This window comes from Pistacia vera, unplaced genomic scaffold, assembly GCF_008641045.1.
Source record: "Pistacia vera cultivar Batoury unplaced genomic scaffold, PisVer_v2 Contig791, whole genome shotgun sequence".
Taxonomy (NCBI): Eukaryota; Viridiplantae; Streptophyta; class Magnoliopsida; order Sapindales; family Anacardiaceae; genus Pistacia; species Pistacia vera.
In genome coordinates this window covers 99,899-125,753 of record NW_022196658.1, presented here as the reverse complement: position 1 = coordinate 125,753, position 25,855 = coordinate 99,899, and the positions used below count along the sequence as shown (strand labels likewise).

Genomic DNA, 25,855 nt, shown 5'->3' with positions numbered 1-25,855 from the left:
AATTTATTTTCCCTCTCTTTATAAACTTCAACAACCCAAAAAGAAAATAAATGCAAAACTGTAGTCCAAAGCTTGAAGTTAGAAATCAAACAATGAGAATAAGAAATGTACTCATGATTCACTTGACAATGTTTGATCTTGACTGGAAGAGTTTGGAACCTATTCAGATAGAAAACAATACTAAATTGAGGTTTGATTTTGGGCATTTCACTCTATCCATGGTGTCACAAAAGAGAACAGCCGCCCGCTTAGATTAGAGACTTTTACAAAGAATTAGCACATGTATTCAAAGAAAAGTCAATCCAACACATACTACAAAACACAACAATAACAGAGGCACGAAATGTGCATATGCAGTAGATTTTACTGGGAAAGTTTTTTACTCAATTTCCTCGGCGCATTTTAACTTTAAGAGAATTTCTTTGTAAGATTGCACCTTCTCAACTGCCTGACGCAAGGGCCTTCCAGAAGATCCTCTCCTAGTTTCATGAGCTTCATCATTCTGGGCACGGTTTCCTTCTTTGCGCTCTTGTTGGACTGATAGTCGGATGATGTGGGATCATTCTCATGTACCATTTTATCACTCAGAAGGGAAACAGGAGATTTAACATCATCATCTCAAATGAATCCTCAGTTGGTTTTGACGCAACAGATTTAAACCTAGCAAACTGCCTTCTGAAAAAAAGACAGGAAGAGGATAATAGAATACTTAAATCCAATTTTTCTGTCGCTCGAAACTTTATACATTTTAAACAACCTGAAATGACAACATCACTCAAGATTCCAAACTGCACAGCAAAAACAAGCACAACAACCTATCCTGAGTCGGTTCTGGTGCTGGTTCTTCACACTTAAACTTGGCAGATTGTCTTCTCAAACAAAGCCTGTGAAGAGAATTAAGGAAAACCACAAAACACAATTTAAATTTCCATTTGTTCCACTAAATTTACTGGTCAATGTGATAACCGTAAAACATATCACTGAAAATTCAAATTGCATACAGCACAGAACATGCATTACAAACCTCTCCTCGATGGCTCTGCCCTTCAGATTTAAACCTACCAGATTGCCTTCTCAACGAAGCCTGCAATCAGAACAGAATCAAATGTAATTTTTTTTTTTTTTTTTTAATTTAATTCTTTATGAAAACTTTGAATAGAACACATGATTTAGATATTGAAATTGCACTAAACAGCAAATTTACAGGAAAAAACCTCTTGTTATCAACTTTATCTTGAGTCAGTTCTGGTGCTGGTGCTGGTTCTTCACACTTAAACCTGGCAGATTGTCTTCTCAAACAAAGCCTGTCAAGAGAAGAAAAGGAAAACCACAAAAGCAAATTTAAATTTACATTTGTTCCACTAAATTTACTGGTCAATGTGATAACTGATAATAAACATATCACTGAAAAATCAAATGGCATACAGCAACAGAACATGCATTACAAACCTCTCCTCTGATGGCTCTGCCTCTTCAGATTTAAACCTACCAGATTGCCTTCTCAATCGAAGCCTGCAATCAGAACATGAAATCAAATGTAAATTTCTTTTTTTTTTTTTTAAATTATATCTTTGTGAGAACTTTGAAATAGAAACATGATTTAGAAATACCTCTTGTTATCAACTTTCTCTTTATCTTGGACCGTACTGACAGTAGAAGAATCCGAACCTACATGTAAAACTATAAGTGAAAAAGATTTTAGTATAGGTAATAGTTCTGAAATTTAGAATAGAAAGCATCTGGTAAACTTGCTACTTTGATTTTTTGATTGCCTTCTCCTGTTGGTATTACAAGGTTTCTTGTCCTGCTCATCCGCTTTGCCTCCCTTGTCATATTTATCTGCTCCTATCTGAAAAGTAGTGGAAGAAAAGGTGTAAATAACATGAGAAATTAAATAATTGATGTGTTAGAAATTTTACACATTGAATTTGCTAACTACCTGAGTTCCAGAAGTATGGCATGTCAGTGTATTTGCTTTATCCTGGGTGAAAAACAAGAAGAATTTGTTACTAACTAATACAGTCTAACCCAATAAACTCAGTCACATTCAATCAAAGGGGAAAACTACTATGAGAAATGACCTCTAACACAAAGTTTCTTGCTTCACGTAAGGTGTTTATACATCCCAGCTCATGTTGAAGTACTCTCAGCTGAAGATTAACAAAGAGCAAATATCAATGCACAGAAAATTATAAGGCCAAAAGAAAACAAAAGCAAGAAAGTTATAAAGAAAACATACCCTATCTTTACCTGAATTAAGTTCCTGCATGATCAGATAAAAATATTATACATATATTGTACAAGATACCACCTTAGCTGCTTAAAAACTAGGTAAAACAAGAAACTAAAAATCAGAAATAAGCAAGGTTACCGCCAACATTGAACTGTTTGCTTTGGCAAGCTGCAAATTTTGTTGCTGCGCTTTCTGCAAATTGATTTTCATCTTCTGTAGCTCAGTTCCATTTAATTCAATCAATTTACTGCCAACCAGAATTAAGGGGCAAACCCGCAAACGAAAAAAGGCATTGAAATCACAACATTTAATGTGCAAACAAAGGAAAGCAAAACAAAGTGACCATTGAGGATACTTTCTTTCTGCAAGAAGTTTCATCAGGGTCATATTTTCCTGGGGAGCAGATGCAGAATAAAACCCCAGTCAGCAAAAGTGAAAGAAAGACATCCGTAAGGTCATGTAAGGTCATGCATATACAAAAGAGAGCGAGAGAGGAGTTGAATCCCCTGACAATATACCTTGTGGAGCTGGTCAACATACACATTAGCTGTAAGGGAATCGGTTTGTTGTGGCTTTACAACTTCATTTGAAAGCTTACTCGGCTGCTGCATGTTGCTTATGTCGGCTAGTCTTTTCCTTGGCACACTTCCAACGTTAGATCCCTTTACCATTTTCTTCCCTCTAGGTTTTTCATCTAAAATTGCCCACAACAATTTCTCGTCAAGTTATTTGACAACCTAACACAGTTTGGTTTCCTACAACATTGATATAAAGAAAAGAAATACCGAATCCCATGAATAACATTATTTCAGTTACCAAGTAGTGACCACCTCATCCAAATTAGGCCAAGCACATGTACTAACCATTGCTCAAATCAATATAAACACAATTTCTGAATACAAAAACTCAACAAACACAATTCTCTTAATCCAAAAAGTTTCCATCTCATAAACCCTAACGCTAAATTTCTCAAAGGATAACCAAAGTTAGTTTCCAGTGAATAACCCAGCTAAAATTCAGCTAAATACAGCTGTATTTTTCGGCAATTAATAGGTAAATAACATCCATTTCTCTCCTTTCTCATTTTCTTATAAACCAACAGAGTCAACAGTGAATTTCTACAGTCTATCCACTCCACACACCTCATTCAGTTTTAAAAAATCCTAACCCTAGAAACCCAGATGCGCAAATCCACACCATTCTCAGTTCCAAATCTTGACACAGATAAGTTCTACGACATTGAAACCCTAAAAACCCTCATTTATGATACTAATTTCTCGGCTGTTAAAAAAAAAAAAAAAAAAAAAAAAAAAAAAACTTCAAGAATAAAAATCTCAATCTTAGGAGTCTTCTAAAGGATTAAAAGAAATTATTATAAGATTAAGAAAGAAAGTACCTGCAACAACGATAGGATCCTCGTCGCCGAGAAAGCTGAAACTGTCCATAGCACCGCACCAGCTAAAATTTATCACTCACTCAAAAACTAATCGATTTGAATGATGAAATGAGTAATGAATGAGAGGGAATGAAGAAGGGCAAATTGGTAAAGGAACAAGAAGGTTCGGACAACAGTTTTCCAAACCAAACACCGAACCTATTTTGAACTGTCCACATTTTGGTCTTCATTTAATAACTAAGTTTAATACGTAGATGTGGTGATCTGGACGTATAGGATTATTATTTTATATTTACATTCATGATTCTAGGGAGTAAATACATTGTTTACACCAATGTTCTGAAAATCGGACCAGGAGTCGACCCGCTAAAATATCCGATTCCAGGTTTACACGGTCCGACCGGTTGGTCGGACTAGTGACATCAACAAAAGCAAAAAAAACTGAAAATTTTCAGATTTTGTAACTGAAAATTTTCAAATTTTGTATGTAACTGAAATCTAAAAACAATTAAATAGACACTCAAAAACATTAAAACCATCAAATTTTGATAGTTAATGACTTAATGTTTACAAATTCTAAAAATCAATCCTCAACTCAAGTCTAAACTCTAAAGTTTCAATTTTCAAACATCATTAAAGGCATTACAAATTACAAAATAGTGAAATACAAAGTAATATCATATATGAATCCATGATCCATCAACTAGGCTGATTCACACTTGAAGGCTGAAGCTGAACTGCTGAAGGAGATCGCGAATGGAGGAGGAGGACTGAACTAAACTGGAGGAGGGCCAAACTGAAAAAGAAAAAGCAAACTGGAGGAGGGCCAAGCTGAAGGAGGTCGCACGCAGACGGTAGAGCAAAGTAGCAGCGCCGCAGGGAGATCGTGAACTGAACTGGAGGAGGCAAACCGAAGAAGCAGGCTAATTCACACTTGAAGGCTAAAGCTGAATTGCTGAAGGAGATTGCGAATGGAGGAGGAGGACTGAACTGAACTGGAGGAGGGCGAAACTGAAAAAGAAAAAGCAAATTGGAGGAGGGCCAAGCTGAAGGAGATCGCACGTAGACGGCAGAGCAAAGTAGCAGCGTCGCAGCTGAAGTGCTGAACCGCAAAAGCAAAATGCAAAAATAAAAATGGGTTTGAGTTGTTTGACACTTTGACTTTAGGGTTTGCTTTTCATTAAAAAAATTAAATTTAAATTTTAAAATAGTTTTCAATTTGTTAGTGGACCGGATGGGAGGTTGGATCGGTTTTAGATGTTGTACCGGTTGGACCGTCGGTTTGCTATAGTGAGATGGTCCAACCGCGGTTCAAAATGGTCTAACTCAAAATCTCGTTTTTTTACCCTTTACAACCTAGAAATTTCACTGAAACCCGGTTCGACCGCCCAGTCCGGTCTGGGTTTCAGAACATTGGTTTACACTAATGATTATATAATGTTTTTACTTTATGAATATCCGTTTGATAGACTCCCTAAAATTAATATTTCTTTTTTGTCAGTATAATCTTCTAAATTTATACCGACAGAACGTCATATAAAATGTACACATGTTATTATGAACTATATGACCTTAAGTGCTATTTTTTTCAATTAATGTTGGGCTATCGCTTTATCTACAGAAATCCTAGACTATTGTTTTTGTTAAAAGACCTTTTGGAATTTAGTATGAGATTTTCCAACTATGAACACATATCATTTGATAATTTGGTTTAATAACTCTTGTAGCAATATCAATCTTGTTTGATTTTCTCTTCACTATCCTTGATGAAAGCCAAAGAAGTATTTAGTATTGTATTTTTGTGCGCATTCAATTAATGATTTAACACATACAAAACTATATTTCAAAGTTTACAGGAAATTATCATTTAAATTTAATTATTGTATGCCTTTGCTAAACGATGCAAGTGCTAACCGGGTTCTGTTTTTAGTGGATAGATGATAAAAAGAAAAATAAAAAAAAAAAGGGCTCTGTTCAGCATTTGGCCCATTTTTAGTGGGCTGGTAAATTATGGCTCTAGCGAAAGAGATCCAGAAATTAGCCTCTCTCATTCATCATTTAAATCATGAATTATTTAATAATTGAATTTTAACTCTGTTTTTTCATCTCTAATAATGCAATGATAGGATAGAAATTGAAAAATTTACCCCCTGTTTGTTAAATTTTTTGAAACACTTTTCTATTATCCTATCCTATCCTATCTAGGGGTGTCAACGGCTGAGTAAAAAGCTTGATATTTATTGAGTCGAGCTCAACTCGGCTTGGCTTAGGTCTTCAGGCGAGCCGAGTTCGAACAACCAATGCTAGGCTCTCCAAGCTCAAATCTAGCTTCAGTCAGCTTGAGTATATATGACTTTTTACAACTATTAGGGGGTATAAGAATTTACCAATTTTAAAAAATGACAAACACACCCCCACATAATCGATGGGTTTCATTTTATATTATTTTTTCTTCCATTTTGAATTTGAGATGAAGTGGAGGAGGATTTAGAAGGAAGGATTGGCGGCAATATCTCTGTTTCATTTCTTCTTGGACACAAGGTTACATGAGCAGACTCGAACTCGTTTACAGGAGCTCGAATCGATTTCGAGTCAGCTTGTGTATAAAATGAGTTGAGTCAAGAGCTCAATTTTCCTGGCTCGTCAAGCTCGAGACTCAACTCGAACTCGCCAAAGTGTAAAACGAGTCAAGCTCGTTTAAGCCAAAACTTGATTCGACTCGACTCGTTTACAATCCTTCCTATCCTAAATAGTAAAAAACGTGTTTGTTTTAATATTGACTATTCAATTCAAAATCCAATCCTATTTTATTCAACTAAAAACATTTAATAACTACCTTTCACAATAAAAGTTTATAAATTAACAAAAACACCCCCATCTACCCAAGCCATTATCGACTGCCAACAACCACCGTAGGTCGCCAGTTGCTACCACTGTCGGTATGCCAAATCCAATCAATCGTATGCCATTCCAACTGAGCAGATCCAATTGATCATGTGTCATTTCGACGATTGTCAATCACTGCTTGGTGGTGGTAGTCAGTTGGGTGTGTGGGGGTGTTTTTATTAATTTATAAATTTTTATTGTCATGAGTAAGGGAGGAGGTGTTACCTAAATGAATAAATGTATAACCTAAATATTATCAGAAAATATATCAAATACATTCTTATAATTCTATCATATTTGATTTAATCTTATCCTATCATATCCATAATAGTTTTTCAGAATATCATATTTCAAATAATGTACAAAATATTGTTTTTTATATAAAGTGTGTTTCCTAATTAAATAAATTAATGTATGTCTTTGTGTTCTCCATAGAAAAGCAAAACAAAAGGTTTTATATTTAATTCCTCATCTTGGTCACATTTGCTTATGATTAATCTTACTTTAATATACGGAAAAGCTAAAGCTAAAAGCCATTCCATGACTGACCATTACCATATCATAATTCTATTAAGAAAAAAAATTACATCTTCTGATGAATTTGGAGATTTGGTTACATCAACCCAATCTATCAAAAAGTTCAAATCAATATATAAGCTGATATTATAAACTCAATAGAAGTTCCTTGCTTTTGCGGAAAATTTCTTACCCCATTTCATATTACTACACTTACATTAATCATGCATATTAAAAAGATTGTTAATCCTAATGCAAAATTAAGTATTTACAGAGTCTCATCAATCAACTGATGCGCAAAACCCATCCATTTCATGCTGAAAGTCATCAGTTAATTGTCAAACAGTATGAAAGAGATGGGCTAATAATTTGCAGGGTTTGGTTAATTAATGGGGGCAACTTTTTGATACTTTGGGGAAGAATCAAAACCAATTTCACCGAACTCAAGACCTCTTTTCTGCTTAAACAACCGGCAGTTGGACTGTTGAAAGAGCTCTGATGGTGTCGAAGGCGCGGCGAAGGTGAAGAACTTATCGCCACCGGGGTATTTCACGGAGTCGAGCTGCGGAGGAGGATGCTGCCACTGAGGGAGAGGTCCCGCCAAGAGAAAAGTCTGCAAAAGTGGCCCTGCTTCCATTACTGCCTTCAATAATTTGCCTTTCCCCGGCAATGGCCTATCGGCTGCTAAATTCAAGGCCTCTTGCGGCAATTCTGATAATACCGGATTTGTAATGGGAGATAAGTCATGTTTTATTCCTAATTATGTCGCCCGGTTTTGATTCATCATCGCTGCTAGATGTGCGCGACATCACCTGAGCCCGAGCTTCTTGTTGCTGCTGCTGTTTTTTGAAGTTGTTGTTGCAGCAAAAGGTTCTCCAGCATCAGCTTTTGGCATTGCGTTTGTGCTTCATTCCTCTCTTTGATAGTCTTATTTAAAACATCCTTAAGATGGATGAATTCTATTTCTCGCCTTTCGATCTCCTCCTTAGCTGATAAAATCGTTGCCTCCAGCTCCCAAGTTCTGTACAAATGCCTTAACTCTTCAATTCTCTGCCACCAAAATGAAAAATTTTAAAACACCCTCTCCTTAAAAAAAAAAAAAATTAAGACAGAATTAGAAATTAAGCGAAAATCAAAGAGAATTTACCTCTTCTTGATAGCAAGGTCCCCAGCCAAGAGGGCTGCATTGTTCTTCCATTTCTTGGAAGTTTTTTTTCTAACCAAATGTGGGGGGTGCTTAGTGGTAAATGATTTCAACTTCTTATAACAAGTAGTGAATTTAAGCAATTGGGTTTTCTGTTTACTTATTTTTGAGTCCATTTTTTCTCTTTTGCCTTCTTTTTTAATTAATTTTTTTAATTTTTCATATTCATGGGACATGAAGTTGGACCAAACGCATAGGCCAAAGCATATATAGTAAGGCCAAAAATTTATGGGTTTTAACTTTAGCAAGTAGATTCCCATGTAGACAAGCTATGTAAAGGACTGCAGAGTGTGAAATCGGCAGTAAGTTGGAAACTAATAAAATCTTCACTACCTTTCTGCAGGTTCCTCTGCGCGTGTGTTGTGCACGTGCAATGTAAAAAGGGCAGATTTATAACTTGTCAAGGGGATTATCAAAAGTTTAAAGACAAGAGAATATGCAAATTTATCCTTTTTACATTTTTTTAACTATAATTTATACTAAATTATGTTAAATAACTAACCCAATGACAACATTGATGTTTAATTGTAATGTTGACTTAACTACCACAACTTAGGTACATTAATCAAATTTTTTAATATATTTATCTTTCATAATTGAAATATTGAATTAGAGAAATCGGGTATTCAACCAAGAAAATTAATCCACTAATTTATCTTATTTGTGTTGAGGTATTGTAACTTACTTTTCTATTTGTTCCCATGTGAAATTGTATGTCTTTAGAAAAACTATTTAGTAAAAATACAATTGTAAATAAGAATAAATTTAGGAGTCTTATTTGGAATTGAAATATAAATCATATTAGATATTCTATCTTATTAGGAATTGAAATATAAATCTTATTAGAAATTAATATCTCATATTCTATCTATAAATATAGATGTGAAGGTCAATTCAAGATTACGAAGAATTGTAAGAACATAAGCTATTTGATGTAACAGTTATTAAACGCCATAAGGAGTATCTTAGAAATTGGGATTGTTTCCAAATTCCCTCTAGGTATACGTTGATCATAGTTAGAAATTATGATTGTTCCACTTTATTTTATGAACCGAGTTTATGGTATTGTGTCCCTTTTATATCATGTTTATAAAATTATAGTGGATATATGGATGTAAGCGAGTTATGCCAAGCCACGTAAAATCGTGTCTTTTTGCGTGGTGTGATTGTAATATTATATTATTTACTCAAAAGTATATTTTAACTGGGTGATCTCCAACAGTTTATAGGTGAAAAATCTCTTAATTAATCAATGTTATTACTCATTAAGATGATATATTATCTATTATCGGCTTCGACCTACATGAAGTGACAAATGTAATAGAATTAACAAAGCAAACGTTAATTATAATATGCAAAATTTCCTTATTTTCACTATAATTACTAGAATTTTGAATCTACTTTACATTGAGAATCTTATTTGTATATTGTAGCCAAACTATGCTAATTAATGTATTTATCCTCATTATTTGAATTAGAAACTCGGGTATCCAACCTAAAAATTAATCTATTATTTTTTCTTTTATATAGGTTAAAAATCTCCTAACCCATTTACGTGATTGAAACATATAATATTATAAAGGTTAAAAATCTCGTACCCATTTACGTGATTGAAATGATATATTATTATTGAAGATCGGATTCGACCTATATGAACTAACATGCGCTATTGGAATCAAGAATGTAAATAATTAGTTTGATTAGTCCAAGAAAAAGTCATTTAGATATGATTAAAGCCATCTCTCTTCAAGACTTTTTTTTTTTTTTTTTCCCCTTCAAGAGTGTGGGCTTAGGTTTTCTTTTTGACTAGTAAAAAGGAAAATGTGATTGAAGAGAACTACAAATAGTACACTCTAAAGTACATAGGAGCCTCTATATTATCTCTTTTTATTTTATTTTTAATTATATTATTGTTTTGGCAAAAAGATGAATAATTTGATATAGGTATACTACATTTATAATTCAATCTCTAACTTTCTCTCACACCTTCGTATACGTTTACAATTGGTCACCTCGCAAATGGGTTCCGCCTGCTCGCTATGGATCCTGTCATATTGTAAATGACCAATTACAAACTACCATGTTAGGGCTGTGAGAGAAAATTTATAAAATTGATTATAAGTCATTTTTATCCATTTGATATTCTTATAATCCTCCTCTTTGAAAATGCATAGTTTTTGTAGATAAATTCTAACTTTTAGCACACAAAACACTCTTGTTGGCTACCATAAGAGTAAAAGTCCAAATTTATGTAGATTTATAGGAAGGAGGAATATAACTTTGAGATGTTTACACGCCTTTTAGAAATGAAAGACCTTGGGAAGTAGAAAATTTCTCTTTTAACTTCTTCATTTGTTTTATTCACTAGAATTTTTTTTCATAATACCCCATTATTTATACTATTATTATTATATTATTTTATTTTGTGATCTAAAAAAATTAAAATGAAATATCTTTTTTTCATTTTTATCTTACAAAATCACCTAAATATACTTTAGCACTGCATTTGAAAATGTGTTCTAACTTTGGTGGAAGATAAGATGTTAGAAAATATGAAATTGGCTTTTATTTCTCTAAAAAATAATAATAAATACATTTTTCACTAATTTTAATTTTTAAATCAATTAGGGAAACGATATTAACCACCAAAAGTTGTAATATGGTTATAGAAATTGTGAGTTTTTAGGGGTCAAGTCAGAGGAGGCGCGGGAGGAAAACATTTCCCCCAAAGACTGGGCAAAGTAGATAATGGTGGGCCCTTATTGGACCCTCTTTTGGGCTACCATATGTTAAAAATAAAATAAAATAAATAAATAAACTTTAAACAACAACTTGAAGTTTATATGACTTCACATGCACCCTTCAAGTGAGATATATCAACAACCTCTCCTATTTTTGTTAATTACATTACACCATTTAAGGTAAGATTTCACTGATATCTTCAAAGGTTCATAAGATTTTAATACATTCCCCTGATATTTCATTGAGTAACATTTCTCTCATTAAATATTTGAATAACAATTTATTCTTGATGTTAATGTTCCTTCAAGGTTCCAGTCATTTACCTAGTGGACAATACTATACTTACAATCTAATCTCCCAATCCCGACTGACAACTCGCAATTGGTTTCTAAGAATTTTCCGTCTGACCATTGTGAGTGTCACATCAAAGTTTGAGAGATGGTTTTGAGATTGAGTTATGAGTCAATCTTTATTGTTCTAATATATTTTTACCCTTATCTGATAAATTAATCTTGAAACCCTATAGAATGTTGCAGCAAAGGGTAAATAGTTATTTCAAATACAAGGAGGAAATATATTAAAGGAGACCTCAAGAAGTAAATGTATAGTAAAATGATAGAGGTTGTGAGTATAATAGTTCAATCTCTTGCGGTTGTAAGAATTATTATATGATTAATCTCATTCATAACTTTTTTGTGTTTTATATTGTATACCCAAAGAGATTAAAAAGTTTGATGTTCGTAAATTGAGGACATAATTGTATATTTTTCAGGTGTCAGGAATATAATTGTTTTTTTAACCTATATCGAAGTTCGTTAAAAAAAGAAAATAATGTTTAAATTAAGCAAAAAGTAGAAAAAGTATGTATTAACGGCATGGTTGGTTTGCTTTGATTCTAACTTTTAAATTAGACCAACAAAAGAACAAAAACGAAGATTTAATGTGGGGTGTGGACCATGCTGCATTGCCGTTTTGCGCGTGGGTCCTTGGAAATCAAATTATGGTGCACCCCACGCTCACATGTAAAATTCTTCATATTTGTTTGTTTTTATGGGCTCTTTTTCCCATCCCACATCTCTTTTGTGGGGTCTTTTGAGTGGTGCAATCACAATTTGACACATCAATCATACATGGGAATTTGTTTTATATTTTAAGTAATTTTTTATTATTATGAATTATTTTAATACCTAATAAGATGATATATATTCTCACATTCACTAATGAGATCATATTTTACATGAATCCAATGACATATTAATATTATCTTACAACTAATATCAAGATACTCTATGAGAATTATTTTATACTAGAAATTTTTAGCCGGAACATCTAATATTATTATATTCACGTCATTCTTAATTATTGTTGGATTCTTGTATATCCAGTCTAAATAAGAAACTTAAAATAAAATAGAATTAAAATAAATTATTAAACTATAAAACAAAATTTTATGTGATAAAACTTTTAATGATCTTGAATCACTACGAGGTGTTCTGATGATAAAAGTGTAAAATGAGGTTTCATGAACTCCTGATTTGAGTCTCTATAGGCCCTAATAGGAGTGGCCACTGAGAGACTTATCAGGTATCAACTTCAGGAGATTAGTAAAGATGTGTACAAGCTCATCCGAATACCTCTAATCACAAAAAAAAAAAAAAAAATCGCAATTACTTTGATTTGAATGGAAAGCAGATATAGTAAGAGCACGATATCATCAAGACAAAGAGGAAAGGAAGGAAGAGGAAGGCAACAAACATTCAAATATTTATTCATCTTCGTGCAGAACGCGGTTTATAGTTGTAAGTTGTAGAATAAGAAAGAAATGATGTGAAAATCTCTGGCTTTTTGTCACCTTACCTTTTTTTTCTTCTTTGCATGTGACATGGACCAACATGTCCCGTTTCTTTTCTCACTTTTAACTGCTGGATTATTACCAAATTTTCTCATCAATTTTTTTTTTTTCATTTATCAACACGCGTTGACAAGAATTTTGTCCCCGATGGCTATCTTCATGTCGTCTCATAATTTAATTTAGATTACTTCTAACTTTATCCATCTTTAAAACCGAATCTATTCTCTATAAGTATGCTGTCACCATGTTTCATGTTAGGTTTTGTATCATGTTTGATTAAATTTAACATGTATATTTTTAAATTTGTCTCACTTTCATTTGCAACTCACATGATAATTTATAAATAAAAAAAAAAAATTATGATATGATAAATTTAGAATTTAACATGTTCTAGTTTGAATTCATTAAATTTCCTTAATAATTTTTCGTATACAAATAATTTTATGATTATTTCATGGTGTATACAAATAATTTTATGATTATTTCATGTGTTCCGTGGATAACAAAGAAATATTAGACATTTTTGACCAAAAATAAAAATAAAAATTAAAGTGGTGATAATGCTTGGATTTAGAAAAGGGATGTTAATGTTAACATAAAGTAGAATTGTTAACTTTTGAAAAAATTCCTAAGTTCAGTGGGGCTATTGGTGGCTACGTCCCTGATTGTCACATCGTACTACAACAATGATTGAGAAAAAAGGAGCTCCTGGTATTGGTACTGTTAAGATATGGATATTGGTTTGCTTCACTAGTACTCTCGAAATCAGCCATCATATTCTTTATAAATGGATTTTTTAAATGAAATTTATTTTCCCTCTCTTATAAACTTCAACACCCAAAAAGAAAATAAGCAAATAACTGTATGTCAAAGCTTGAAAGTTAGAAATCAAAACAATGAGAATAAGAAATGTACTCATGATTCAACTTGACAAGTTTGATCTATGACTGGAAGAGTTTGGAACCTATTCAGATAGAAACCAACTAAATTGAGGTTGGATTTTGGGCATTTCACTCTATCCATGGTGTCACAAAGAGAACAGCCGCCCGCTTAGATAGAGTTTACAAAGAATTAGCAGTCATTTTCAAAAAAGTCAATCCAACACATACTACAAAACAACAATACCAAGAGGCACGAAATGTGCAATAGCATATAGTGACTGGGGAAAGTTTTTTACCTCAATTTTCTCGGCGCATTTTAACTTTAGAGGAATTTCTTTTGATTGCACCTTCTCAACTGCCTGACGCAAGGGCCTTCCAGAAGATCCTCTCCTAGTTTCATGACTCTCATTTCTGGGCACGGTTTCCTTCTTTGCGCTCTTGTTGGACTGATAAGTCGATGATGTTGTATCATTCTCATGTACCAGTTTATCACTCAGAGGGAAACAGGAGATTTACATCATCAATCTCAAATGAATCCTCAGTTGGTTTTGACGCAACAGATTTAACCCTAGCAAACTGCTTCTGAAAAAAAGACAGGAAGAGGATAAAGAATACTTAAATCCAATTTTTCTGTCGCTCGAAACTTTATACATTTAAAACAACCTGAAATGACAACATCACTCAAATTCCAAAACTGCACACAGCAGTAAAAACAAGCACACAAACCTATCCTGAGTCGGTTCTGGTGCTGGTTCTTCACACTTAAACTTGCAGATTGTCTTCTCAAACAAAGCCTGTGAAGAGAATTAAGGAAAACCAAAAAACAAATTTAAATTTCCATTTGTTCCACTAAATTTACTGGTCAATGTGATAACCGATAAAAACATATCACTGAATTCAAATTGCATACAGCACAGAACATGCATTACAAACCTCTCCTCTGATGGCTCTGCCTCTTCAATTAACCTACCAGATTGCCTTCTCAAACGAAGCCTGCAATCAGAACTGAAATCAAATGTAAATTTTTTTTTTTTTTTTTTAATTTAATTCTTTATGAAACTTTGAAATAGAAACATGATTTAGATATTGAAATTGCACTAAACAGCAAAATTTACAGAAAAAAACCTCTTGTTATCAACTTTATCTTGAGTCGTTCTGGTGCTGGTGCTGGTTCTTCACACTTAAACCTGGCAGATTGTCTTCTCAAACAAACCCTGTCAAGAGAAGAAGGAAAACCACAAAAGCAAATTTAAATTTACATTTGTTCCACTAAATTTACTGGTCAATGTTAACTGATAATAAACATATCACTGAAAAATCAAATGGCATACAGCACCAGAACATGCATTACAAACCTCTCTCTGATGGCTCTGCCTCTTCAGATTTAACCTACCATATTGCCTTCTCAATCGAAGCCTGCAATCAGAACATGAAATCAATGTAAATTTCTTTTTTTTTTTTTAAATTATATCTTTGTGAGAACTTTGAATAGAAACTGATTTAGAAATCCTCTTGTTATCAACTTTCTCTTTATCTTGGACCGTACTGACAGTAGAAGAATCCGAACCTACATGTAAAACTATAAGTGAAAAGATTTTAGTCTAGGTAATGTTCTGAAATTTAGAATAGAAAGCATCTGGTAAACTTGCTACTTTGATTTTTTGATTGCCTTCTCCTGTTGGTATTACAAGGTTTCTTGTCCTGCTCATCCGCTTTGCCTCCCTTGTCATATTTATCTGCTCCTATCTGAAAGTAGTGAAGAAAAGGTGTAAATAACATGAGAATTAAATAATTGATGTGTTAGAAATTTTACACATTGAATTTGCTAACTACCTGAGTTCCAGAGTATGGCATGTCAGTGTATTTGCTTTATCCTGTGTGAAAACAAGAAGATTTGTTACTAACTAATACAGTCTAACCCAATAAACTCAGTCACATTCATCAAGGGGAAAACTACTATGGAAATGACCTCTAACACAAAGTTTCTTCTTCACGTAAGGTGTTTATACATCCCAGCTCATGTTAAGTACTCTCAGCTGAAGATTAACAAAGAGCAAATATCAATGCACAGAAAATTATAAGGCCAAGAAAACAAAAGCAAGAAGTTATAAAGAAAACATACCCTATCTTTACCTGAATTAAGTTCCTGCATGATCAGATAAAAAATATTATACATATATTGTACAAGATACCACCTTCTAGCTGCTTAAAAACTAGGTAAACAGAAACTAAAATCAGAAATAAGCAAGGTTACCGCCAACATTGAACTGTTTGCTTTGGCAAGCTGCAATTTTTGTGTGCTGTGCTTTCTGCAAATTGATTTTCATCTTCTGTAGCTCAGTTCCATTTAATTCAATCAATTTACTGCCAACCAGAATTAAGGGGCAAACCCGCAACCGAAAAAGGCATTGAAATCACAACATTTAATGTGCAAACAAAGAGCAAAACAAAGTGACCATTGAGGATACTTTCTTTCTGCAAGAAGTTTCATCAGGTCATATTTTCCTGGGGAGCAGATGCAGAATAAAACCCCAGTGAGCAAAAGTGAAGAAAGATCCGTAAGGTCATGCTATACAAAAGAGAGCGAAGAGGAGTTGAATCCTCTGACATATACCTTGTAGCTGGTCAACATACACATTAGCTGCAAGGAATCGGTTTGTTGTGCTTTACAACTTCATTTGAAAGCTTACTCGGCTGCTGCATGTTGCTTATGTCGGCTAGTCTTTTCCTTGGGACACTCCAACATTAGATCCCTTTACCATTTTCTTCCCTCTAGGTTTTTCATCTAAAATTGCCCACAACAATTTCTCGTCAAGTTATTTGACAACCTAACCACAGTTTGTTTTCCTACAACATTGATATAAAAAAGAAATACCGAATCCCATGAATAACATTATTTCAGTTACCAAGTAGTGACCACCTCATCCCAAATTAGACCAAGCACGTGTACTAACCATAGCTCAAATCAATATAAACACAATTTCTGAATACAAAACTCACCAACCACAATTCTCTTAATCCAAAAAGTTTCCATCTCATAAAACCCTAACCCTAAATTTCTCAAAGATAACCAAAGTTAGTTTCCAGTGAATAACCCACTAAATTCAGCTAAATACAGCTGTATTTTCGGCAATTATAGGATAAACATCCATTTCCTCCCTTTCTCATTTTCTTATAAACCAACAGAGTCAACAGTGAATTTCTACAGTCTATCCACTCCACACCACCTCATTCAGTTTTAAAAAATCCTAACCCTAGAAACCCAGAGTGCGCAAATCCCACATTCTCCAGTTCCAAATCTTGATACAATAAGTTCTACGACATTGAAACCCTAAAAACCCTCATTTATGATACTAATTTCTCGGCTGTTAAAAAAAAAAAAAAAAAAAAAAAAAGAGCTTCAAGAATAAAATCTCAATCTTTGGAGTCTTCTAAGGATTAAAAGAAATTATTATAAGATTAAGAAAGAAAGTACCTGCAACAACGATAGGATCCTCGTCGCCGAGAAAGCTGAAACTGTCCATAGCACCGCACCAGCTAAAATTTATCACTCACTCAAAAACTAATCGATTTGAATGATGAAATGAGTAATGAATGAGAGGGAATGAAGAGGGCAAATTGGTAAAGGAACAAAAGGTTCGGACAACAGTTTTCCAAACCAAACACCGAACCTATTTTGAACTGTCCACATTTTGGTCTTCATTTAATAACTAGTTTAATACGTAGATGTGGTGATCTGGACGTATAGGATTATTATTTTATATTTACATTCATGATTCTAGGGAGTAAATACATTGTGTTTACACCAATGTTCTGAAAATCGGACCAGGAGTCGACCCGCTAAAATATCCGATTCCAGTTTACACGGTCCGACCGGTTGGTCGGACTAGTGACATCAACAAAAGCAAAAAAAAACTGAAATTTTCAGATTTTGTAACTGAAAATTTTCAAATTTTGTATGTACTGAATCTAAAAACAATTAATAACACTCAAAACATTAAAACCATCAAATTTTGATAGTTAATGACTTAATGTTTACAAATTCTAAAAATCAATCCTCAACTCAAGTCTAAACTCTAATTTCAATTTTCAAACATCATTAAAGGCATTACAATTACAAAATAGTGAAATCAAAGTAATATCATATATGAATCCATGATCCATCAACTAGGCTGATTCACACTTGAAGGCTGAAGCTGAACTGCTGAAGGAGATCGCAGGAGGAGAGTGAACTAAACTAGGAGGCCAAACTGAAAAAGAAAAAGCAAACTGTAATCTAAGGTTTTGTCATCTAGTCACAAGCTAAGTGGTTCGATATAAAAAAATTTAAAATCTATTTTGTATGACTTCTTCAAGTAAAGCATATAAGAGTCAAGCTTACTAGAGTAGAGTTTTTATAAATAAAATAATAATAATAATAATAATATAAAAGAGATTTATAATCTTAAATATATATTTTAATATATAGAAAAAAAAAAGTATCAAATCAAATTCATAAAATAGTATAGAGATGTTCAAAACACTTTAAATAATTTAAAAATAGTTACAAGATAGACATAAAATAATTTATCTTAAATTAATTTATTGTAAATCATATAAATACTTTTAAGATACAACTAAACAACTTATAAAAATTTCAAAATACTTATTATTCTAAATAAATTATTTTGACCTATATTATGTATATATTTATAAACAATATAATTAAGAAGTAGTTTTTATTTTTACTTTTTTTTTTTTTAATTAACTTCGACTCATAATCTCATGTTTTGTTAAGGTAAGATAGGTATCTAATCAAGAAATGATAGTTCATTAAATTACCTTTGGGTGACTGAGTGGTTCGATAGGGATTCTTGGGTGTATCACTCAAGAAATCCTAAGTTTGAGTCCCTCCTTAGTTGCTAATAGGGATAGCCACTAGAGCTCTTATTCTGTGGATAATTCCAACCTCTAAGGTTTTAAAAGATTAGTTGAAGTACGTATAAGCGGACCTATACACCCCGATTATAAAAAAAAAAAAAATTAAAAAAAAAAGTGGCCCATTATGTAATGAAATTGTGTGTTTGTTTCATATTTTGAGTAATATTTTTAAAATATTATTGGTAGGTAGAGTTTCGTGATTATTACGAGGTAAATTTTAAAAATTAACAAAAAAAAAAAAAAACCATAGGTTTGCTAATTTAATTAAACACCCCAATATATAAATTTTTTGTAAAATGACAAAACACCCCCACCCACCGACAGTTGCTAGATTATGGTCACCACCGTCGAAATCTAGCCGAATCTGGCGTTACGACTCACGATCGGTCGGTCGGATCTGGCCAGTCGTGTGCCGATCTGGCTGTCGATCGGAAAAGATATAGCCGACATTGATGATCAACGATAGCCAACTCTTGGTCGTTGTTGACGTTCAACATCTGGCCTTTTCTAGCCAGATCCATTGGGGGTCTGGCTGAAAAAGATCAGATTAGCGTATTACTGGCTAGTTCTGATCAGTAGTGCACTATTGTGACAGATTCTGACCACCATCGATGGTGGTTGCCAGAATCTGGTAACTATGGGTGAATGAGAGTGTTTTTATCAATTTATAAATTTTTTTGTTAGAGGTATTTTTATCAATTAATAAACTTAGGGGGTTTAAAAAAAAATTTAGTATATGATTTTGAAAATAAGAAAACAAACGCGTATTTATATTTGAAATAAGAATAAAATAGTGGTGAAATAACGAATCAAACGCAGCCATGTTATTAGTTAAGAATATTTATTAATATCTTCTACTTTCCGTAAAGAAGTAGAATGACCTTAAAATCCAAAATTTTGGGGTTGAACGAATGGAGAAATGACACGTGTAAAGAATGAGTAGTGAAAACAAGTCGTTGTCAGAAGACAACACAAATTAAGCAAGTCTAGTCTAGTTCACCTATCAAAGATCAGTGAATTAAGTTCTCCTCTCTTCTCTCCAAAAAAAAAAAAAAAAAGGAGAGAATTGCCGCGTGGGGACCTCACCGGTGAATCTTGCGCTCACTAGCATGTGCGACGCACGACAATGGCTACTTCAATTGAAGAAACTTGTTCTTTAATTACTTAATTACTTCTTCGTCAATTTGTGTGTGTTTTTCATTGACTTGTTTCTTTGGTGGTGTAAAGGTGCAAATGACCATGACACTTTAATTTCCTCATACTATTCTTTCACTTCCAATTTTATCTTTACTATTTAGATAACGTTTTAAATAGTCTGTTTTTACTGTTATATTATAGTTATTTTATGAAATGTTTGACACTCCATCTTTTTCGAGACTCAATAGATAATGTGTTTCAAAATAAGGTTAACCAACATGTTCATTAATCAATTACAATAAATCAAATTATATTTTGCAATTTTTCTTCAATTATATCTCAACTTAACTTGAACGCAAACGGGGTTTGAGAATCAGTTTTCTTTTTACAAGGGTTAAAATCATTCATTTTGGCTTTTTAATCCTATATTGTAGAGTGGATTTTTATGGAATATGGTTTTTCTGGCCCGTATATGTAAATTTAAGCTTTTAAATCAAATGGGTACTTAATGACTCCATGTTAAGTTTAACTAACTTTTGGTTGTTATTGATTTCATGACACAATTGAAGTCAGTTTGGGTATGAGAACAACTTTGATGATCAGTTATGGTGAATGCGAGAGGACCTCTGCTTCATTATTAGCTATGATGGTGAAATTGAATTAAAGGTGCTATCTTTAATGGCAGACATGCACTCACCAAATTATCAATGGTAGGTGTGCTTCATAGAAAAGCAAAACAAAAGGTTTTTATAATTTAATTCCTCATCTTGGTCACATTTGCTTATGATTAATCTTACTTTAATATAACGGAAAAGCTAAAGCTAAAAGCCATTCCATGACTGACCATTACCATATCATAATTCTATTAAAAAAAAAAATTACATCTTCTGATGAATTTGGAGATTTGGTTACATCAACCCAATCTATCAAAAAGTTCAAATTCATAATATAATAAGCTGATATTATAAAACTCAGATAGAAGTTCCATTGCTTTTGCGGAAAATTTCTTCAACCCCATTTCATATTAGCTACACATTAACATTAATCATGCATAATTAAAAAGATTGTTAATCCTAATGCAAAATTAAGTAGTTTACAGAATCTCAATCAATCAACTGATGCGCAAAACCCATCCATTTCATGCTGAAAGTCATCAGTTAATTGTCAAACAGTATGAAAGAGATGGGCTAATAATTTTTGCAGGGTTTGGTTAATTAATGGGGGCAACTTTTTGATACTTTGGGGAAGAATCAAAACCAATTTCACCGAACTCAAGACCTCTTTTCTTGCTTAAACAACCGGCAGTTGGACTGTTGAAAGAGCTCTGATGGTGTCGAAGGCGCGGCGAAGGTGAAGAACTTATCGCCACCGGTGGTATTTCAACGGAGTCGAGCTGCGGAGGAGGATGCTGCCACTGAGGGAGAGGTCCCGCCAAGAGAAGAGTCTGCAAAAGTGGCCCTGCTTCCATTACTGCCTTCAATAATTTGCCTTTCACCGGCAATGGCCTATCGGCTGCTAAATTCAAGGCCTCTTGCGGCAATTCTGATAATACCGGATTTGTAATGGGAGATAAAGTCAAGTTTTGATTCCTAAGTATGTCGCCCGGTTTTGATTCATCATCGCTGCTAGATGTGCGCGACATCACCTGAGCCCGAGCTTCTTGTTGCTGCTGCTGTTTTTGAAGTTGTTGTTGCAGCAAAAGGTTCTCCAGCATCAGCTTTTGGCATTGCGTTTGTGCTTCATTCCTCTCTTTGATAGTCTTATTTAAAACATCCTTAAGATGGATGAATTCTATTTCTCGCCTTTCGATCTCCTCCTTAGCTGATAAAATCGTTGCCTCCAGCTCCCAAGTTCTGTACAAATGCCTTAACTCTTCAATTCTCTGCCACCAAAATGAAAAATTTTAAAACACCCTCTACTTAAAAAAAAAAAAATTAAGACAGAATTAGAAATTGAAGCGAAAATCAAAGAGAATTTACCTCTTCTTGATAGCAATGTCCCCAGCCAAGAGGGCTGCATTGTTCTTCCATTTCTTGGGAGAGTTTTTTTCTAAACCAAATGTTGGGGGGTGCTTAGTGGTAAATGATTTCAACTTCTTATAACAAGTAGTGAATTTAAGCAATTGGGTTTTCTGTTTACTTTATTTTTGAGTCCATTTTTTTCTCTTTTGCCTTCTTTTTTAATTTAATTTTTTTAATTTTTCATATTCATGGGACATGAAGTTGGACCAAAACACATAAGGCCAAAAGCATATATAGTAAAGGCCAAAAATTTATGGGTTTTAACTTTAAGCAAGTAGATTCCGGTGTACACAAAGTATGTAAAGGACTGCAGAGTGTGAAATCGGCAGTGAAGTTGGAAACTAATAAAAATCTTCACTACCTTTCTGCAGGTTACTCTGCGCGTGTGTTTGCACGTGCAAATGTAAAAAGGGAAGATTTATAACTTGTCAAGGGGGTTATCAAAAGTTGAAAGACAAGAGAATATGCAAATTTATCCTTTTACATTTTTTTAAACTATAATTTATACTAAATTATGTTAAAATAACTAACCCAATGACAACATTGAATGTTTAATTGTAATGTTAACTTAACTAACCACAACTTAGGTACATTAATCAAATTTTTTAATATATTTATCTTTCATAATTGAAATATTGAATTAGAGAAATCGGGTATTCAACCAAGAAAATTAATCCACTAATTTATCTTGTTTATGTTGGGGTATTGTAGCTTGCTTTTCCATTTGTTCCCATGTGAAATTGTATATCTTCAGAAAAACTATTTAGTAAAGAATACAGTTGTAAATAAGAATAGAATTTAGGAGTGCTATTAGGAATTGAAATATAAATTATATTAAATATTCCATCTTATTAGGAATTGAAATATAAATCTTATTAGAAAAAGAATATCTCATATTCTACCTATAAATATAGGTGTGAAAGTCAATTCAAGATTACGAGAGAATGTGAGAACACAGGGTATTTAATGTAAAGTTATTAAACACCATAGGGAGAATGTCTTAGAAACTGGGATCGTTTCCACAATTCCACTATAGGTATTAGGTTGATCATAGTTATAAATTAGAATTTTTTCCACTCTATTTTATGAACCAGGTTTATGGTGTTATATACTCTTTTATATCGTGTTTATGAAATTATAGTGGATCCATGGATGTAAGCGGGTTATATCAAACCACGTAAATATCGTGTCTCTTGGCGTGGTGTGATTGTAATCTTATATTATTTATCTCAAAAGTATATTTTTAACTGCGTGATCTCCCAACAGTTTATAAGGTTAAAAATCTCTTAATTAATCAATGTTATTAAGATGATATATTATCTACTATCGGCTTCGACCTACATGAACTGACAAATGTTAATAGAATTAACAAAGCAAACCGTTAATTATAATATGCAAAATTATCCTTAATTTTCACTATAATTTACTAGAATTTTGAATCTACTTTACATTGAGAATCTTATTTGTATATTGTAGCCAAACTATGCTAATTAATGTATTTATCCTTAATTATAATTGAATTAGAGAAATTGGGTATCCAACACTAAAAAATTAATCTATTAATTTATTCTTTTTTATAAGGTTAAAAATCTCCTAACCCATTTACGTGATTGAAACGATATAATATTATAAAGATTAAAAATCTCTTAACCTATTTACGTGATTGAAATGATATGTTATTATTGAAGATCGGTTTCGACCTATATGAACTAACAAGGGCTATTGGAATCAAGAATGTAAATAATTAAGAGTAAATAATTAGTTTGATTAGTCCAAGAAAAAAGTCATTTAGATATGATTAAAGCCATCTCATCTTCAAGACTTTTTTTTTTTTTTTTCCCCTTCAAGAGTGTGGGCTTTGGTTTTCTTTTTGACTAGTAAAAAGGAAAATGTTATTGAAGAGAACTACAAATAGTACACTCTAAAGTACATAGGAGCCTCTATATTATCTCTTTTTATTTTATTTTTAATTATTATTATTGTTTTTGGCAAAAAGATGAATAATTTGATACAAGTAATACTAAATTTATAATTCAATCTCTCAAACTTTCTCTCACAACTCCGACATTACAGTTTACAATTGGTCACCTCGCAAATGGGTTTCGCCTGCTCGCTATGGATCCTGTCATATTACAAACTGACCAATTACGAACTACTATGTTAGGGTTGTGGGAGAAAATTTGTAAAATTGAATTATAAGTCAATTTTTATTCATTTGATATTCTTATAGATCCTCCTCTTTGAAAATGCATAGTTTTTGTAGATAAATTTTAACTTTTAGCACACAAAACACTCTTGTTGGCTACCATAAGAGTAAAAGTCCAAAATTTATGTAGATTTTATAGGAAGGAAGGAATATAACTTTGAGATGTTTACACGCTTTTAGAAATGAAAGACCTTGGGAAAGTATAGAAAATTTCTCTTTTACTTCTTCATTTGTTTTATTCACTAGAAATTTTTTTCATAATACCCCATTATTTATTACTATTATTATTATTATTATTATTATTTTGTGATCTAAAAAAATATAAAATTGAAATATCTTTTTTTCATTTTTATCTTACAAAATCAACTAAAATATACTTTTAGCACTGCATTTGAAAATGTGTTCTAACTTTGGTGGGAAGATAAGATGTTAGAAAATATGAAAATTTGCTTTTATTTCTCTAAAAAATAATAATAAATACATTTTTCACTAATTTTAATTTTTAAAAATCAAAATTAGGGAAACGATATTTAACCACCAAAAGTTGTAATATAGTTATAGAAATTGTGAGTTGTTAGGGGTCAAGTCAGAGGAAGGCGCGGGAGGAAAACATTTCCCACCAAAGACTGGGCAAAGTAGATAATGGTGGGCCCTTATTGGACCCTCTTTTGGGCTACCATATTGTTAAAAATAAAATAAAAATAAATAAATAAACTTTAAACAAACAACTTGAAGTTTATATGACTTACAATGGCACCCTTCAAGTGAGATATATCAACAAACCTCTCCTATTTTTTGTTAATTACATTTACACCATTAATAATGTAAGATTTCACTGATATCTTCTAAAAGGTTCATAAGATTTTTAATACAAGTTCCCCTGATATTTCATTGAATAACATTTCTCTCATTAAATATCTTAAATAACAATTTATTTCTTGATGTTAATGTTCCTTCAAGGTTCCGGTCATTTAACTAGTGGGCAATTCTACACTTACAATCCAATTTTATAAACTTTCTCTCACAACCCCAATGTGACAACTCGCAATTGGTTTCTGATGAATTTTTCGGTTTGACCAATTGCGAGCTGTCACGTCGGGGTTGTGAGAGATGGTTTGTGAGATTGAGTTATGAGTCAATCTTTATTGTTAACTAATATATTTTGCCCGTTATCTGATAAATTAAATCTTGAAACCCTAATAGAATGTTGACAGCAAAGGGTAAATAGTTATTTCAAATACAAGAGAGGAAAATATTATTAAAGGAGACCTCAAGAAGTAAATGTATTAGTAAAATGATAGAGGTCGTGAGTATAATAAGTTCAATCTCTTGAGGTTGTAAGAATTATTATATGATTAAATCTCATTCATAACTTTTTTGTGTTTATATTCGTATACCCAAAGAGATTAAAAAAAGTTATTGATGTTTCGTAAATATGAGGGACATAATTGTATATTTTTCAGGTGTTAGGAAGATGATTGTTTTTTTAACCTATATCGTCGAGGTTCATTAAAAAAAGAAAATAATGTTTAAATTAAGCAAAAAGTAGAAAAAAGTATGTATTAACGGCATGGTTGGTTTGCTTTGATTCTAACTTTTAGAATTAGACCAAAACAAAAGAAACAAAAACGAAGATTTAGATTTTGGGCTGAACCATGCTGCATTGCCGTTTTACGCGTGGGTCCTTGGAAATCAAATTATGGTGCACCCCACGCTCACATGTAAAAATTCTTCATATTTGTTTGTTTTTATGGGCTCTTTTCCCATCCCACATCTTCTTTTTGTGGGGTCTTTTGAGTGGTGCAATCACAATTTGACACATCATCATACATGGGAATTTGTTTTATATTTTAAAAGTAAT

General features: G+C 32.7%; 2 protein-coding genes and 1 long non-coding RNA gene across 8 annotated transcripts; all 3 read right to left on the bottom strand.

Annotated features, from left to right (window-relative positions):
- Positions 1–542: 542 nt before the first annotated feature.
- On the bottom strand, positions 543–3,777 carry LOC116116971 (SHUGOSHIN 2-like). 6 transcript variants are annotated; one of them, XM_031403002.1, is made up of 12 exons: positions 3,630–3,777; positions 2,752–2,927; positions 2,589–2,626; positions 2,372–2,480; positions 2,240–2,263; positions 2,082–2,150; positions 1,940–1,981; positions 1,756–1,849; positions 1,611–1,680; positions 1,450–1,512; positions 816–884; positions 543–675 (listed from the first exon to the last, which is right to left on the bottom strand). In XM_031403002.1, exons 1-12 carry the CDS (start codon positions 3,676–3,678, stop codon positions 585–587), a joined length of 894 nt encoding a protein of 297 aa, XP_031258862.1. In that variant the 5' UTR covers positions 3,679–3,777; the 3' UTR covers positions 543–584. The 6 variants fall into 6 exon arrangements, with proteins under 6 accessions (XP_031258862.1, XP_031258864.1, XP_031258866.1 ...); XM_031403004.1 differs by having other exon boundaries at positions 1,611–1,668; XM_031403006.1 differs by having other exon boundaries at positions 2,752–3,514; positions 3,630–3,775.
- Positions 3,778–15,215: 11,438 nt separating this feature from the next.
- On the bottom strand, positions 15,216–15,556 carry LOC116116963. Its single transcript, XR_004125909.1, has 3 exons — positions 15,544–15,556; positions 15,363–15,456; positions 15,216–15,289 (listed from the first exon to the last, which is right to left on the bottom strand). It is a non-coding gene; the product is annotated as an uncharacterized LOC116116963 (long non-coding RNA).
- A 5,084-nt stretch (positions 15,557–20,640) lies between these two features.
- LOC116116974 lies at positions 20,641–21,867 on the bottom strand. Its single transcript, XM_031403009.1, has 2 exons — positions 21,747–21,867; positions 20,641–21,649 (listed from the first exon to the last, which is right to left on the bottom strand). The coding sequence occupies exons 1-2, from the start codon at positions 21,795–21,797 to the stop codon at positions 20,978–20,980; spliced, it is 723 nt and encodes a 240-aa protein (XP_031258869.1). The 5' UTR covers positions 21,798–21,867; the 3' UTR covers positions 20,641–20,977.
- Between the last annotated feature and the right edge of the window lie 3,988 nt (positions 21,868–25,855).

What these genes read in the sequence shown, in the direction of transcription:
- LOC116116971 (XM_031403002.1), bottom strand. Translation starts at nt 3,678, where the DNA reads ATGGACAGTTTCAGCTTTCTCGGCGACGAGGATCCTATCGTTGTTGCA. An exon ending in ATGTTGACCAGCTCCACAAG is followed by an intron (nt 2,627 to 2,751) that starts GTATATTGTCAG and finishes TCTGCTCCCCAG; the next exon opens with GAAAATATGACCCTGATGAA. An exon ending in GCAGAGCCATCAGAGGAGAG is followed by an intron (nt 885 to 1,449) that starts GTTTGTAATGCA and finishes TTCTCTTCACAG; the next exon opens with GCTTTGTTTGAGAAGACAAT.
- LOC116116974 (XM_031403009.1), bottom strand. Translation starts at nt 21,797, where the DNA reads ATGGAAGAACAATGCAGCCCTCTTGGCTGGGGACATTGCTATCAAGAA. An exon ending in GACATTGCTATCAAGAAGAG is followed by an intron (nt 21,650 to 21,746) that starts GTAAATTCTCTT and finishes TTTTGGTGGCAG; the next exon opens with AGAATTGAAGAGTTAAGGCA.